Below are 12,373 nucleotides of genomic sequence, written 5' to 3'. Positions count from 1 at the left end.
CCAGCAGCATACCACCCTGCATACCACTGCTAGCTTGCTACTGAAGCTAAGCAGGTTTGGTCCTGGTTGGTCCCTGGATGGGAGACCAGATGCTGCTGGAAGTGGTGTTGGAGGGCCAGTAGGAGGCACTCTTTCCTCTGGTCTAAAAAATATCCCAATGCCCCTGGGCAGTGATTGGGACACTGCCCTGTGTAGGGTGCCGTCTTCTGGATGAGATGTTAAAACGGGTGTCCTGACTCTCTGAGGTCATTAAAGATCCCATGGCACTTATTGTAAGAGTAGGGGTGTTAACCCCGGTGTCCTGGCTAAATTCCCAATCTGGCCCTCAAACCATCATGGTCACCTAATAATTTACAATTGGCTCATTCCTCCTCTCCCCTGTAACTATTCCACAGGTCGTTGCTGCAAATGAGAACATGTTCTCAGTCAACTTACCTGGTAAAATAATGGAAAAATAAATTGAAGAGGAGTAGGGTAACAGGCCTGATGAATTATATGTGAAGGAGATGTGTCACTCTGTGTGAGGGAAATGGTCACACCAGATATTGACAGGTTTTCTGATCCACACCCCGCCCTTTTTTAAGGTATCTGTGAACAACGAATGCATATCTGTATTCCCAGTCATGAGAAATCAATAGATTAGGGCCTAATTTATTTATTTCAATTGACTGATTTCCTTATATGAACTAACAAACTAAAACCTTTGAAATTGTTGCATGTTGCTTTTATATTTTTTGAATCAGTGTTGATAAGGAGTTTAATGCATAATGTTCGAACATTAAAGAGGAATGTGTGTGAATGTATTGTGGGGGCAAAGGCATAGGAGTGAGAAGCCCTGGTATACACTGCTGGTTTGAGATTTAATAAACTGGGAGGGAACATTATGACTTTCGAGGGCAGACCCTTGATAGATAGATAGATGGAGTTTATGACCAATAAAAGTTAAGTCGTATTTTTCAGTACCCAACCAGATCAAGAATGTGTCATTCGCCTCGCCCACTTGTAAGTAAATTGGACACGAGAATTTAGCTAGTTGAGCTGTTGTCAGTTTCAGACACAAGATTTGGCAATATTTTGTCAACTGTGTAGCCTGATAGTTTACATAAAGTAAAGTTATAATAGGCAAGGGTGGATGATCAGGTTGGGCATTTAATAGTTTTATTGTGAACTGAATGCAGGGCTAATATTTTAGATGTATTTATTTTAGTTCGAGAGAGAAAAGTTGGAGGAAATCATGGTCATCACAAAAGAAGCCTGGCTGCTAGCAAGAAGCTAACCATGTTGGATACTTATCATAAATATTGAACTACTGGCTAATTTAAACTGAAGAGGTAGCTAAAACTACTGATTGTGAGCTTTGATACGATTGCCTGTTGAAGTCGAAGTGTTTTCGGCTGCTTCGTTTTGCACTTGGGGGGGATGTCGTGCAGAAGTGAAGCGGCTCGGGGGGGCACCCCTTGTCTACAACCACTTCGAGCCACTGTCCCATTCCAGCTTCACAACAAAGCACAACCGCGCTGCAAAGATTCCAAGACTGGTAAATAAAAATGGTCATTTTGGTGCCAAATATTACACTATGGTGGGAATGTCGCTAGAGTTTGCATTGTTATTGCTGTCTAGCACTAGTCTAACGGGTATGTGGGCTATCTTTTATGGTTAACTGTTATAGTATCTTACTGCTTAGCTACATGGGTCTATTTTACGTGCCTTTGGCCTCAATTTTTCTAAACAGACCATCGACTTACAGTGAATATAGCCTAATTTCTACCATGCATCAACCATCCCCCACCCTGCTCAAGCATGTGTTTTGATGTGGGTCTCTGTAGGACCCTATAAAAGGAAGTGTTGTAAAAGCAGAAATGTGCTACTTAATTTGAGAATAATGTCATGTTTTTTCCAAATCATTATTACACCATATAGCTGGAACATCATATACATAGTTTTGTCAGTTACATCCATGTTTTTTTATTACATCACAAATGATTGGAATGGCATCATAAAGAGTTCTCAGTAAAAGGAACACCTATGTGAGAATGCTATTCATTGATCACAGCTCAGCGTTCAATGCTGTAGTGCCCTCAAAGCTCATCAATAAGCTAAGGACCCTGGGACTAAACACCTCCCTCTGCAACTGGATCCTGGACTTCCTGACGGGCCACCACTAAGGGTAGGTAAGGGTAGGTAAAAACACATCCGCCACGCTGATCCTCAGCACAGGGGCCACTCAGGAGTGCGTGCTTAGTCCACTCCTGTACTCCCTGTTCGCTCATGACTAGGCACGACTCCAACACCACCATTAAATTTGCCGATGACACAACAATGGTAGGCCTGATCACTGACAACGACGAGACAGCCTATAGGAAGGTGGTCAGAGACTTGGCCGTGTGGTGCCAGGACAACAACCTCTCCCTCAACGTTATCAAGACAAAGGAGATGATTGTGCACTACAGGAAAAAGAGGACCGAGCACGCCCCCATTCTCATCAACGGGGCTGCAGTGGAGCAGGTTGAGAGCTTCAAGTTCCTTGGTGTCCACATCACTAACAAACTAACATGGTCCAAGTGCACCAAGACCATCGTAAAGAGGGCACAACAAAATCTATTCCACCCCAGGAGACATGGGTCCTCAGATCCTCAAAAGGTTCTATATCTGCACCATCGAGAGCATCATCCTGACTGGTTGCATAACTGCCTGGTATTGCAACTGCTCGGCATCTGACCGCAAGGCGCTGCAGAGGGTAGTGCGAACGGCCCAGTACATCACTGGGGTCAAGCTTCCTGCCATCCAGGACCTCTATACCAGGCGGTGTCAGAGGAAGACTCCAGCCAGCCTAGTTATAGACTGTTCTCTCTGCTACCGCACAGCAAGCGATACCGGAGCGGCAAGTCTCGGTCCACGAGGCTTCTAAACAGCTTTTACCCACACGCCATGAGACTGCTGAACATCTAATCAAATGGCTACCCAGGCTATTTGCACCCCCTTCCCCCCCCTTACACCACTGCTACTCTCTGTTGTTATCATCTATGCAAAGTCACTTTAATAACTCTACCTACATGTACATATTGCCACCCGCAAATTCACTCTGTACCAGTAGCCCCCTGTATATAGTCTCGCTATTGTTATTTTACTGCTGCTCTTTAATTAGTTGTTACTTTCATTTATTATTTGATATATTTTTAAACTGCATTGTTGATTTAAGGACTTGTAAGCATTTCACTGTGAGGTTGTATTCGGCTCATGTGACTAATACGATTTGGATTAACCACGTTTCCATCCAGAGTATTAATGTGACTAAAGTGGGACCATATAAAAAATAAGTTTCGGTACAATTTTATAAATGCCGACAGGTTATTTGTTCGTTCGAAATGGTGGGATCTTTTTGTGTCAGTAAAATGTATTATGTGAGAAATGATAACTGCAGTGGAGGCTGGTGGGAGGTGTTGTAGGAGGATGGGACATTGTAAAGACTGGAATGGTATAAATGGAACCGTATCAAACACATAAAATATAAGGAAACCACATGTATGACTCCGTTCCATTAATTCTGTTACAGCCTTTACAATGAGCCCATCCTCCTTTAGCTTCTCCCACCAGCCTCCACTGAATAACCATCATATTGAAGTGAACTTGGAGTCGAGATGATATGGTGTGTGTGGTCCTCTCATTATTACTGGGGGAAACCATGCAGTTTATTAGGCTACAGATGAAATAAGTTCTGAACTTCACAGGGTGATGAAAGTGCATGGTGATCTTGATGCTCCATTCCAATAGATAGAGGGTATTGTTCTGGTGACATGATTGATGCTTGACTGCTGTTTGACAAATACAAATATTCTCGCTCTTATCCATTTGAATCTCATCGTGTAGACCACCCTACCCGCACTGTATCTTTGAGCTGTTTGGTAGAGCCAGAGTAAGCACATTTTCTATTTAACGCGTCAGTTTTGGTGACAACTATCAAACATCACATAGCTTTAGTATACGCTACATATCGTGATTATTTTAATCAGTAAAATGTCCTTGATAAATGGTCAGTGTTTAATATTTTTATTTGTATTGCCCCTGAACTCTCTGAAGGTGTTTTAAGAGTGTAATTTAATTACACTACCTACCTCTGTACCCTCTCATGTGCCAATGTCAATAGAGGTTTTACGGGACCTTTGTTTTGTGGCCTGTAATTCCACAGTGTGTTTCAACAGTACACTGTAATGATGCACCAGTAACTCGAGTGCTTGTTCTGTGGTGTTTATTTCTACATCCTGTCTGCCCTGGGAAGTGGGGTGGAGGGAAGTGGTGTGAGTTGGGGAAAAGGTTTCAGGAGTAGAATCGTTGCCAGTCTTGTGCAACATGTCTTTGGAGGGCTTTGCTGTAGGCTCAGTGGCTTGGCTCACACCTGCCAGAGATTACTTACAAAGAGCTGCCAATACACACCTACTTGTACTACGAGCTCACCGAGCCCTACGAGGGGAGGTGGGGGCCGGGGGAGGCCATTTTATGAACTGCTGCTGGTGTTAAAGTTGTTTTGAGCCTCCTTTATGATGTGACTGTTTGTTCCAACTACGTTGCACCGGTAGGCTGAGCATTGAGTTTGTCAGACCAATATGCTGTCAAACTGGGGCACCGTCACACCAAACAGCCCTCCATACAAGATTAGCATCTGTCTTCTGTTACAAATATTGACCTCATCACACACTCACAGTATAAAGCTATTACACCATATTTCATATTCCACATTTCATATCAGTAAATGTGATGTCTTTTGGCTGTTTCCTTCAGGCGACAGGAGCAAGTCTCGCCCCCCAAAGCCGACCATTCGTCGCACCCTGTCCCTGGATACAATTGTTGGACCATATCTGCAGGGCCGGTGGCCCAAGGAGGCAGAGAGCCAAGGAGTCACCTGTGTCAATGACAAGGCCACACAGGTAAACTCACCGGACTCAGTCACAGCCCAAATGTGAATTTAACATTAACAGCCATTAACTCCTACAGATCTGAAACCGAGAGGAATATTCTCTTGTCAAGACTGTATTGATATTGCTTAAAAGCTATCTGTAGCTCCCCATTCAATTTGTCACCGTTGTTGCTTACGATGGCCATACTTCTAATCTATGAAAATGTGTGTTATGAACACTGTTGTCCTATTCTGTAATATAAAAACCAAGTGAGGCTATCTGAAGCTGGTGCTGCAGGTGTCTAGCAGTTCCATTCTGAAGCTGAGGAGCAGTGGAAGGCAGCCAACTGGAAATAGTTGTTTTGTTCTCTTCATCCTCTGCTGTCTCTTCAACCTCAACCTACCCCCCTCCTACTGTCTCTTCAACCTCAACCTACCCCCTCCTACTGTCTCTTCAACCTCAACCTACCCCCCTACTGTCTCTTCAACCTCAACCTACCCCCCCGCCCCCTCCTACTGTCTCTTCAACCTCAACCTACCCCCTCCTACTGTCTCTTCAACCTCAACCTCACCCCCCCCCCCTCCTACTGTCTCTTCAACCTCAACCCCCCCCCTCCTACTGTCTCTTCAACCTCAACCTACCCCCCTCCTACTGTCTCTTCAACCTCAACCTACCCCCCCTACTGTCTCTTCAACCTCAACCTACCCCCTCCTACTGTCTCTTCAACCTCAACCTACCCCCCGCCCCCCCTACTGTCTCTTCAACCTCAACCTACCCCCGTCCCAACCTCCTACCCCCCTCCTACTGTCTCTTCAACCTCAACCTACCCCCCCTCCTACTGTCCTTCAACCTCAACCTACCCCAACCCCCTCCTACTGTCTCTTCAACCTCAACCCTACCCCTCCTACTGTCTCTTCAACCTCAACCTACCCCCCTCCTACTGTCTCTTCAACCTCAACCTACCCCCGCCTCCTACTGTCTCTTCGCCTACAACCAGCCCCCCTCCTACTGTCTCTTCAACCCAAACTTACCTCCTACCTTCAACCCCAACCTACCCCCTCCTACTGTCTCTTCAACCTCAACCCTACCCCCTACTGTCGCCCCAACCTACTGTCTTCCTACTGGCTCCTCCAACCTACCCCCTCCTACTGTCTCTTCAACCTCAACATACCCCCGCCCCTCCTACTGTCTCTTCCCCTCAACCCCCCTCCTACTGTCTCTTCAACCTCAACCTACCCCCGCCCCCTCCTACTGTCTCTTCAACCTCAACCTACCCCCGCCCCCTCCTACTGTCTCTTCAACCTCAACCCCCCTCCTACTGTCTCTTCAACCTCAACCTACCCCCCCCTCCTACTGTCTCTTCAACCTCAACCCCCTCTACTGTCTCTTCAACCTCAACCTACCCCTGCCCCCACTCTGCTGTCTCTTCAACCTCAACCTACCCCTGCCCCCTCTGCTGTCTCTTCAACCTCAACCTACCCTGTGCCCCCCTCAACCTACCCCTGCCCCCCTCTCATTGTCTCTTCAACCTCCACCTACCCCTGCCCCCGCCCTCTACTGTCTCTTCAACCTCAACCTACCCACCCTGCTGTCTTCAACCTCAACCTACCCCTTTGCCCCCCTCTGCTGTCTCTTCAACCTCAACCTACCCCCTGCTGTCTCTGCAACCTCAACCTACCCCTGTGCCCCCCTCCTGCTGTCTCCTCAATCCTCCGAGCCTACCCTTGCCCCCCTCTACTGTCTGCTTCAACCTACCCCCTCTACTGTCTCTTCAACCTCAACTACCCTGTCCCCCCTGTCCAGCCTCAGCTACCCCTGTCCCCCTCTGTCTCTTCAACCTCAACCTACCCCTGCCCCCGCTGTCTCTTCAACCTCAACCTACCCTGTGCCCCCTCAACCTACCCCTGCCCCCTCTACTGTCTCTTCAACCCCAACCTACCCCTGTTACCACCCCCTCTGCTGTCTCTTCAACCTCAACCTACCCTGCCCCCCTCTACTGTCTCTTCAACTCAACCTACCCCACCCCTGCTGTCTCTTCAACCTCAATCCTACCCATGTGCCCCCCTCTGTTGTCTCTTCAACCTCAACCCACCCTGTGCCCCCCTCTGCTGTCTCTTCAACCTCCAACCTACCCTGCCCCCCTCTACTGTATCCACCCCATCTAGTGCACAAAGCCTGGGCTATCCTAACCACACTCCACCACTGTACCTCAATTTTGCCACAGTTTATACCGAACAAACCCCCTGCCTCTATTGTGCAGAACAGACCCTCTCGACCTCATTATACAGCCCCCACTGCTTTATTTAAGATGATATAACTGTCTCCTATTGTCTGCCATTATCTCCTTTCTTCAGTAATGAAACGGGCACATTTTCCCATACAACCAGCTTCTTGTGGATTTGGGGGAGTTCCCCTCTACCACAAACTAAAGAGATACTACAAATTGTTTAGATTGGGTAACAGGTTCAAAACCCCTTTTGTAATATTTAAAAGTAAATCTACATCAAATAAAACACGAGGCTGAACTGGCATTCAAAGCGTAAGACACCCAGAACATTCCATCACCTTTTGACCGGATCTTTTTGTAGCCCTGTGTCCCGTGATCTCTCCAGTCATGTTTGGTGTCGGAAGGGAGGAGGGGGTGTGTAGGGAGCAGTAACACTACACTGACAGGGTTGGGTAACTGACTGTCCCTCCGTGACACATTTAGCCACGATGTCTGACCACGGCTCCACCAGATTGGGCGGAAGATGGCGTCAAGGCTTTTTGTCATTTATAGCCCGGGACCGACTCTGTTACACTACTGTGTGGAACTCTGTGAGATGACTGAGAGCTCTAGGAGACTAGACCCAGAGAGAAGACTGCATTTTGGGGAAACGTGACCTGGAGAGGAACCTGCATTTGGAGGAGAGGAGGCCCAGAGAAAATAGCTAAGTTAGGGGGAGGCAGAACAGGAAAAAATAAATTGATGTTGAGGAGAAATTGACCATCAGCAAGAGGATCCTGTCCAGGCTGTGTGTGAAGCAGGAGTGTGGAGACGAGGGAGGGCAACTCAGCAGATAGATCGCCACACACCCACATCCTCCCGTCTGCCAGCAACGCTCACCCCAGGGCTTGTGGGCATTAGAGGAGTGGGGCCTATGTCGGTAGGAACTCTCCACTGTCCTCTCTCTTCTTCCTCCTCCTCTTGCATGTGAAGACATGGAGCTCAGTTGTGATGAATGAAGAAGGGACAGCACAGGATGTCACCATGTTGATTACCCAAACTCTGTGGCGGCCTCCTATTCTGTGTGAATACAGCTGTCAGTCTACATGTTTTGTGTACTAATGTTAAACTGTGTCTGTGCTGCTGTAGCTGACGTGTGTCCCTTGTGTATTTGCATTGCTGTGGTTTTTGTTTTACTCATTTGTAGGGGGTGTTGTCAGCAACAGTGGTTTACTCTTCGCCTGCCTGTCTGCCTCTGCACAGCTGTGTAGCTGGCAGGTGTGCCTGACAGCTGTAGGGCACCACTTCTGTACTCTAGTCAAATCATGTAGCTCGGGTAATGTTTCACTTCCATAGGTGTCAATTGTACAGCGAGAGAAGAGCAAAACGGGTTCACCGCTCTGTAATGTTCTACTGAAAGGTCAATCTTAGAACTCGTAGATAAAGTTACCAGTTGTGTAGTTAAATGATCGACAAGAACATAATCCTGTCTGACTCCAATCCAATCAGCAAAGTTTCCACAGCAAAAAACTATTTTCAAGTCAGTTCAGTTTTTCAGAAAGTGTGTGTTGTGTGCAGAGTTGTATAAGCAACGTGGCTGGTTACTATAACAACCCTGCTCCTTCCATAGACTCCCAGCTCCTGGGCAGTGGAGACTCGGGGAAGAAGAAGTGTTGGCGGACACAAACGCTCAGCATCATGGGGCAGCGCTGAACACTTGAGGGATGTGAGTACTTTCTTTGAATGTAAATGTTTACTAAAAAAGGTCCTTAAACCAGGAGCTTGTCAATCAAACATCATTCTCACAATACACCAGTAAAACTCAGAGATGTTTTTACTCTCCTGTTGTCTGCAGAGACTCGGCCAGTCACACCCCTCTCTCCCTGTTGAATTATTCCTCCCCTCATTCTTTCCTCTGAAAGACGAGCGTCTCTTCTAAGTCCTTTTCCCTCTATGACTTGGCCTCAGGTGGTTAAGCTCAAGCACCAGCTGCAGAAGCGCTCCCGACACACCCCTCCCTCTGGGGGATATGAGCGTCCCCACCACCCCCTACCTGGAGGCCATGTGCCAGGCACTACACAGGTACGTCCTATACAGCCCTCCCCATAATACTGTGGATTTGATCTGTACTCTGAGCCCGTCCTTATTTATACTGCAATTTGTTTACTTGAATTTAAAATGTTATTTTTGAATTTGAATGTCCCCTGGATGACTGTAACCTAAGATCATGTATGCAGACAGTGGGACCCAGGAGGTGTTCAGAGTGTTCACTGACACAGAACACTGATGGTTGGCCTCCTGAGTTTCTCAGGCAGAGTAGAGAGACGTTAGCAACAGGGCTAGAAAAACAGCACTGCTTTTCTTAGGAGCTGGTGTCATCAAGCTGCCTGGTTGCACCATCGCCACGCTATGACAGGAATGCACATTGACAGGAATACACTCGTACTCATACGCGTAGCTACATGGCCTTTGGTACATACCCTCACACTCAAGCCCCTTTGTGTGGAACAGATCAAATCAGACCATACACACTCCTGTGCTCCATTTTCATGTGTCCTTGGTGACCCCCCCAGACAGGACCCCTGAGCAGGTTGGCCCCTCGGCTGCGGCGCAGTGTGGAAGGTCTGAACCTGGAGCTGGAGGGGGTCTTTGTGTCAGAGACCCCTGAGGACCAGCACAAGGTGAGCATGTTTAAATACAGCCTATCTGCTTGGGTACCGGCTGGCTTAGATCCATGATCTCAACCCTCTATGGAGTCACTGGATCCCTCTAGTGACAGCCAATTAGCTCTTATTTCTCTCCAATGGCCAGTGTCCCATAGCCTCACCGCACCCTCTCCCTGTTCCCCTGTTAGATCCTGGATGTCCCAGATGGCCACAGAGCCCCAGTTCCTGCCCAGAGGTGCAGCAGTGGTACCCAGAGTGAACCCTCCCCTGCCTCGTTCGACCCTGCATTACTCTCTCCATCTGAGTCTCCCTGTTCCCTGAACCCAGCTCTACTCTCCCCATCTCAGTCTCCCTGCCCCATGGGAGAGTCAGGTGAGTAAATGGATGGTTTGTTAGACTTGAATGACTTAAATACCATAGTGGACCTTTTTTTAAATCATTTTTTCCCCTCTCTGTGTAGACCCTGTGGACTGTGAGACCGTGTGCCCCTCTCCAGTTGTTCTGGACCCCTCCCTGTTGCAGCCCTCCTCCTCCCCTCGTCCCAACAAGACCTACTCCTTCCAGAGGGAGCCCCCTGAAGGCTGTGAGCGAGTACGCGTAGTGTGTGAAGAGGCTATGTGAGTATTGAAACACACAGAGACTTTGTGTAATTAGAAATGATTTGGGCTAATCGTCTCTCTTTCTGTCCCTCAACCCCAGGTCTCCCTGTCAGAGAGAGCCTCTCCTCCAGGTATCCTGTCCTGACCCCAACAAGGTGAATTTCACTCCCCATGGAGGCTCTGCCTTCTGCCCTGTCAGTCTGCTCAAGCCCTTGCTGCCCTCCATGGACCTCCTGTTCCGCGGCCTGTCAGTCTCGCCTGTCACAGGCTGCTCAGGTCAAGGCTCTTCCCCCTACCAGACAGTTGGGCATTCGGTTGGGGGCTACATGAGTGGAACCCTCCAGGACACAACCACCATGTGACTGTGGATATGGGGTTGTTTTCAGACTAATGAGGATGGATTTATCCTAATAGATTAAATCAAAAGATGGCTGCCACCACCTTGTCAGAGACTGTTATGACAAGCCTCCAGATCTATTCAACTAAGATCAATAAAAAGAGAGACGTCTACAGTGGGTTCTCTGTGGGATCAGGATCAAATCTGTCATGTTCTATCCTGATTCTCAGAGGGACTTGCTGCTCTGGGTACATTGATAGTCACTTGCCCCCTTGGTTAGGGGGGGTAAATAAGTTGTACAAATGTTTGTGTGACACTTTTATTCTACACAACTTGGCCTTGCTCTGATACCCTTAGATTTGTTATAGCTAGAGCTTGGAGTCAGAGATGTACTAATTAGTGATGCCCGGGTTGACTCATAACCCGCAGTCCCCGCGGTTATATCTGTGGGGTGGATGGGTTTAGAGTCATTAAATATTGTGTGGCAGGCTGGTTGAATAAAGATAAATAATACCTTTTAAAAAATACATAAATGTGTAATTATTGTGCAATTTATAAAGGCTGCATTGAGGTACATCTTTCATTATTTTTGGCTATCTGGTATTAGTGCATAAACCTAATCTGCTAACTGGCTTAACTGTATAAACACGCCAAATAACTGTAGGCACCTCAAATAGCCCACCTGGTACTAGTGCATAAACCTAATCTGCAGGGCTTAACTGTAGGCACGCCAAATAGCCCACCTGGTATTAGTGCATAAACCTAATCTGCAGGGCTTAACTGTAGGCACGCCAAATAGCCCACCTGGTACTAGTGCATAAACCTAATCTGCAGGGCTTAACTGTAGGCACGCCAAATAGCCCACCTGGTATTAGTGCATAAACCTAATCTGCAGGGCTTAACTGTAGGCACGCCAAATAGCCCACCTGGTACTAGTGCATAAACCTAATCTGCAGGGCTTAACTGTAGGCACGCCAAATAGCCCACCTGGTATTAGTGCATAAACCTAATCTGCAGGGCTTAACTGTAGGCACGCCAAATAGCCCACACAGCCAATTGCCAAATCATACTTTTGGGAACAGGCAGAAAAAGTTATCAATCCACAGAGGCAAAAAGGACATTGTTTTAATTCAATAAGACAAAAGCTACGACAGGAGAGTTGAAAACAAAGAGAAGGGAGGGCCAGAAAAGTCATGTTTGGAAATGATTTGGTGAAGTGGTAAAAGAGGATGACAGCAGACAGAACTTCAAATAGGTCTATGGCATGTCAAGGGAACTGTGAAATCTGGGCACTGACTTGTAGGTCTATAACCTCTCACATAGCCTTAATAACTCCTGCAGAATTAAGCATTCCTTGCAGTAAAATCATACACTAAATGTAGGGTTAAATTTGGAACGGGAGTGGAGAAATATGATTTATTAATGCATCTTGAGAGAATGCCATGCTCAGATACCATCTGTAGAGGTGCTGTCTTCATCAAAGCTGATAGTATTTCAACCACAACAAATTCATCAAAACCGAACTGAAATCTTATCAGAAACCCGTTGGGTCGTTTTCACAGCTTTTACCCCATACAGCCGGTCAAACTGATGTCATTTGGACAGAAAATCTTTCCCTTAATATTTTGTTGTTGCGTTATTGTATTTTCTCCCCGGTCGGGGCATGGACTCTT

The 12,373-nt window shown here is 47.2% G+C and overlaps 1 protein-coding gene across 1 annotated transcript; it reads left to right on the top strand.

Annotated features, from left to right (window-relative positions):
- The first annotated feature begins 1,007 nt into the window (after positions 1–1,007).
- On the top strand, positions 1,008–11,233 carry LOC135559614 (protein FAM117A-like). Its single transcript, XM_065014113.1, has 8 exons — positions 1,008–1,537; positions 4,777–4,922; positions 8,729–8,824; positions 9,067–9,180; positions 9,672–9,779; positions 9,953–10,136; positions 10,225–10,381; positions 10,464–11,233. Exons 1-8 carry the CDS (start codon positions 1,420–1,422, stop codon positions 10,723–10,725), a joined length of 1,185 nt encoding a protein of 394 aa, XP_064870185.1. The 5' UTR covers positions 1,008–1,419; the 3' UTR covers positions 10,726–11,233.
- The last annotated feature ends 1,140 nt before the right edge of the window (positions 11,234–12,373 follow it).

Source organism: Oncorhynchus nerka, unplaced genomic scaffold (assembly GCF_034236695.1).
Source record: "Oncorhynchus nerka isolate Pitt River unplaced genomic scaffold, Oner_Uvic_2.0 unplaced_scaffold_5307, whole genome shotgun sequence".
NCBI lineage: Eukaryota > Metazoa > Chordata > Actinopteri > Salmoniformes > Salmonidae > Oncorhynchus > Oncorhynchus nerka.
The sequence above is the reverse complement of the archived record's forward strand: the minus strand, read 5'-3'. Positions and strand labels throughout refer to the sequence as shown.

Excerpts from the sequence above, each read along its gene's own strand:
- LOC135559614 (XM_065014113.1), top strand. The coding sequence starts at position 1,420 with ATGTCGTGCAGAAGTGAAGCGGCTCGGGGGGGCACCCCTTGTCTACAA. Across the intron at positions 1,538-4,776 it reads CTGCAAAGATTCCAAGACTG|GCGACAGGAGCAAGTCTCGC; the intron begins GTAAATAAAAAT and ends TGTTTCCTTCAG. Across the intron at positions 8,825-9,066 it reads GCGCTGAACACTTGAGGGAT|GTGGTTAAGCTCAAGCACCA; the intron begins GTGAGTACTTTC and ends ACTTGGCCTCAG.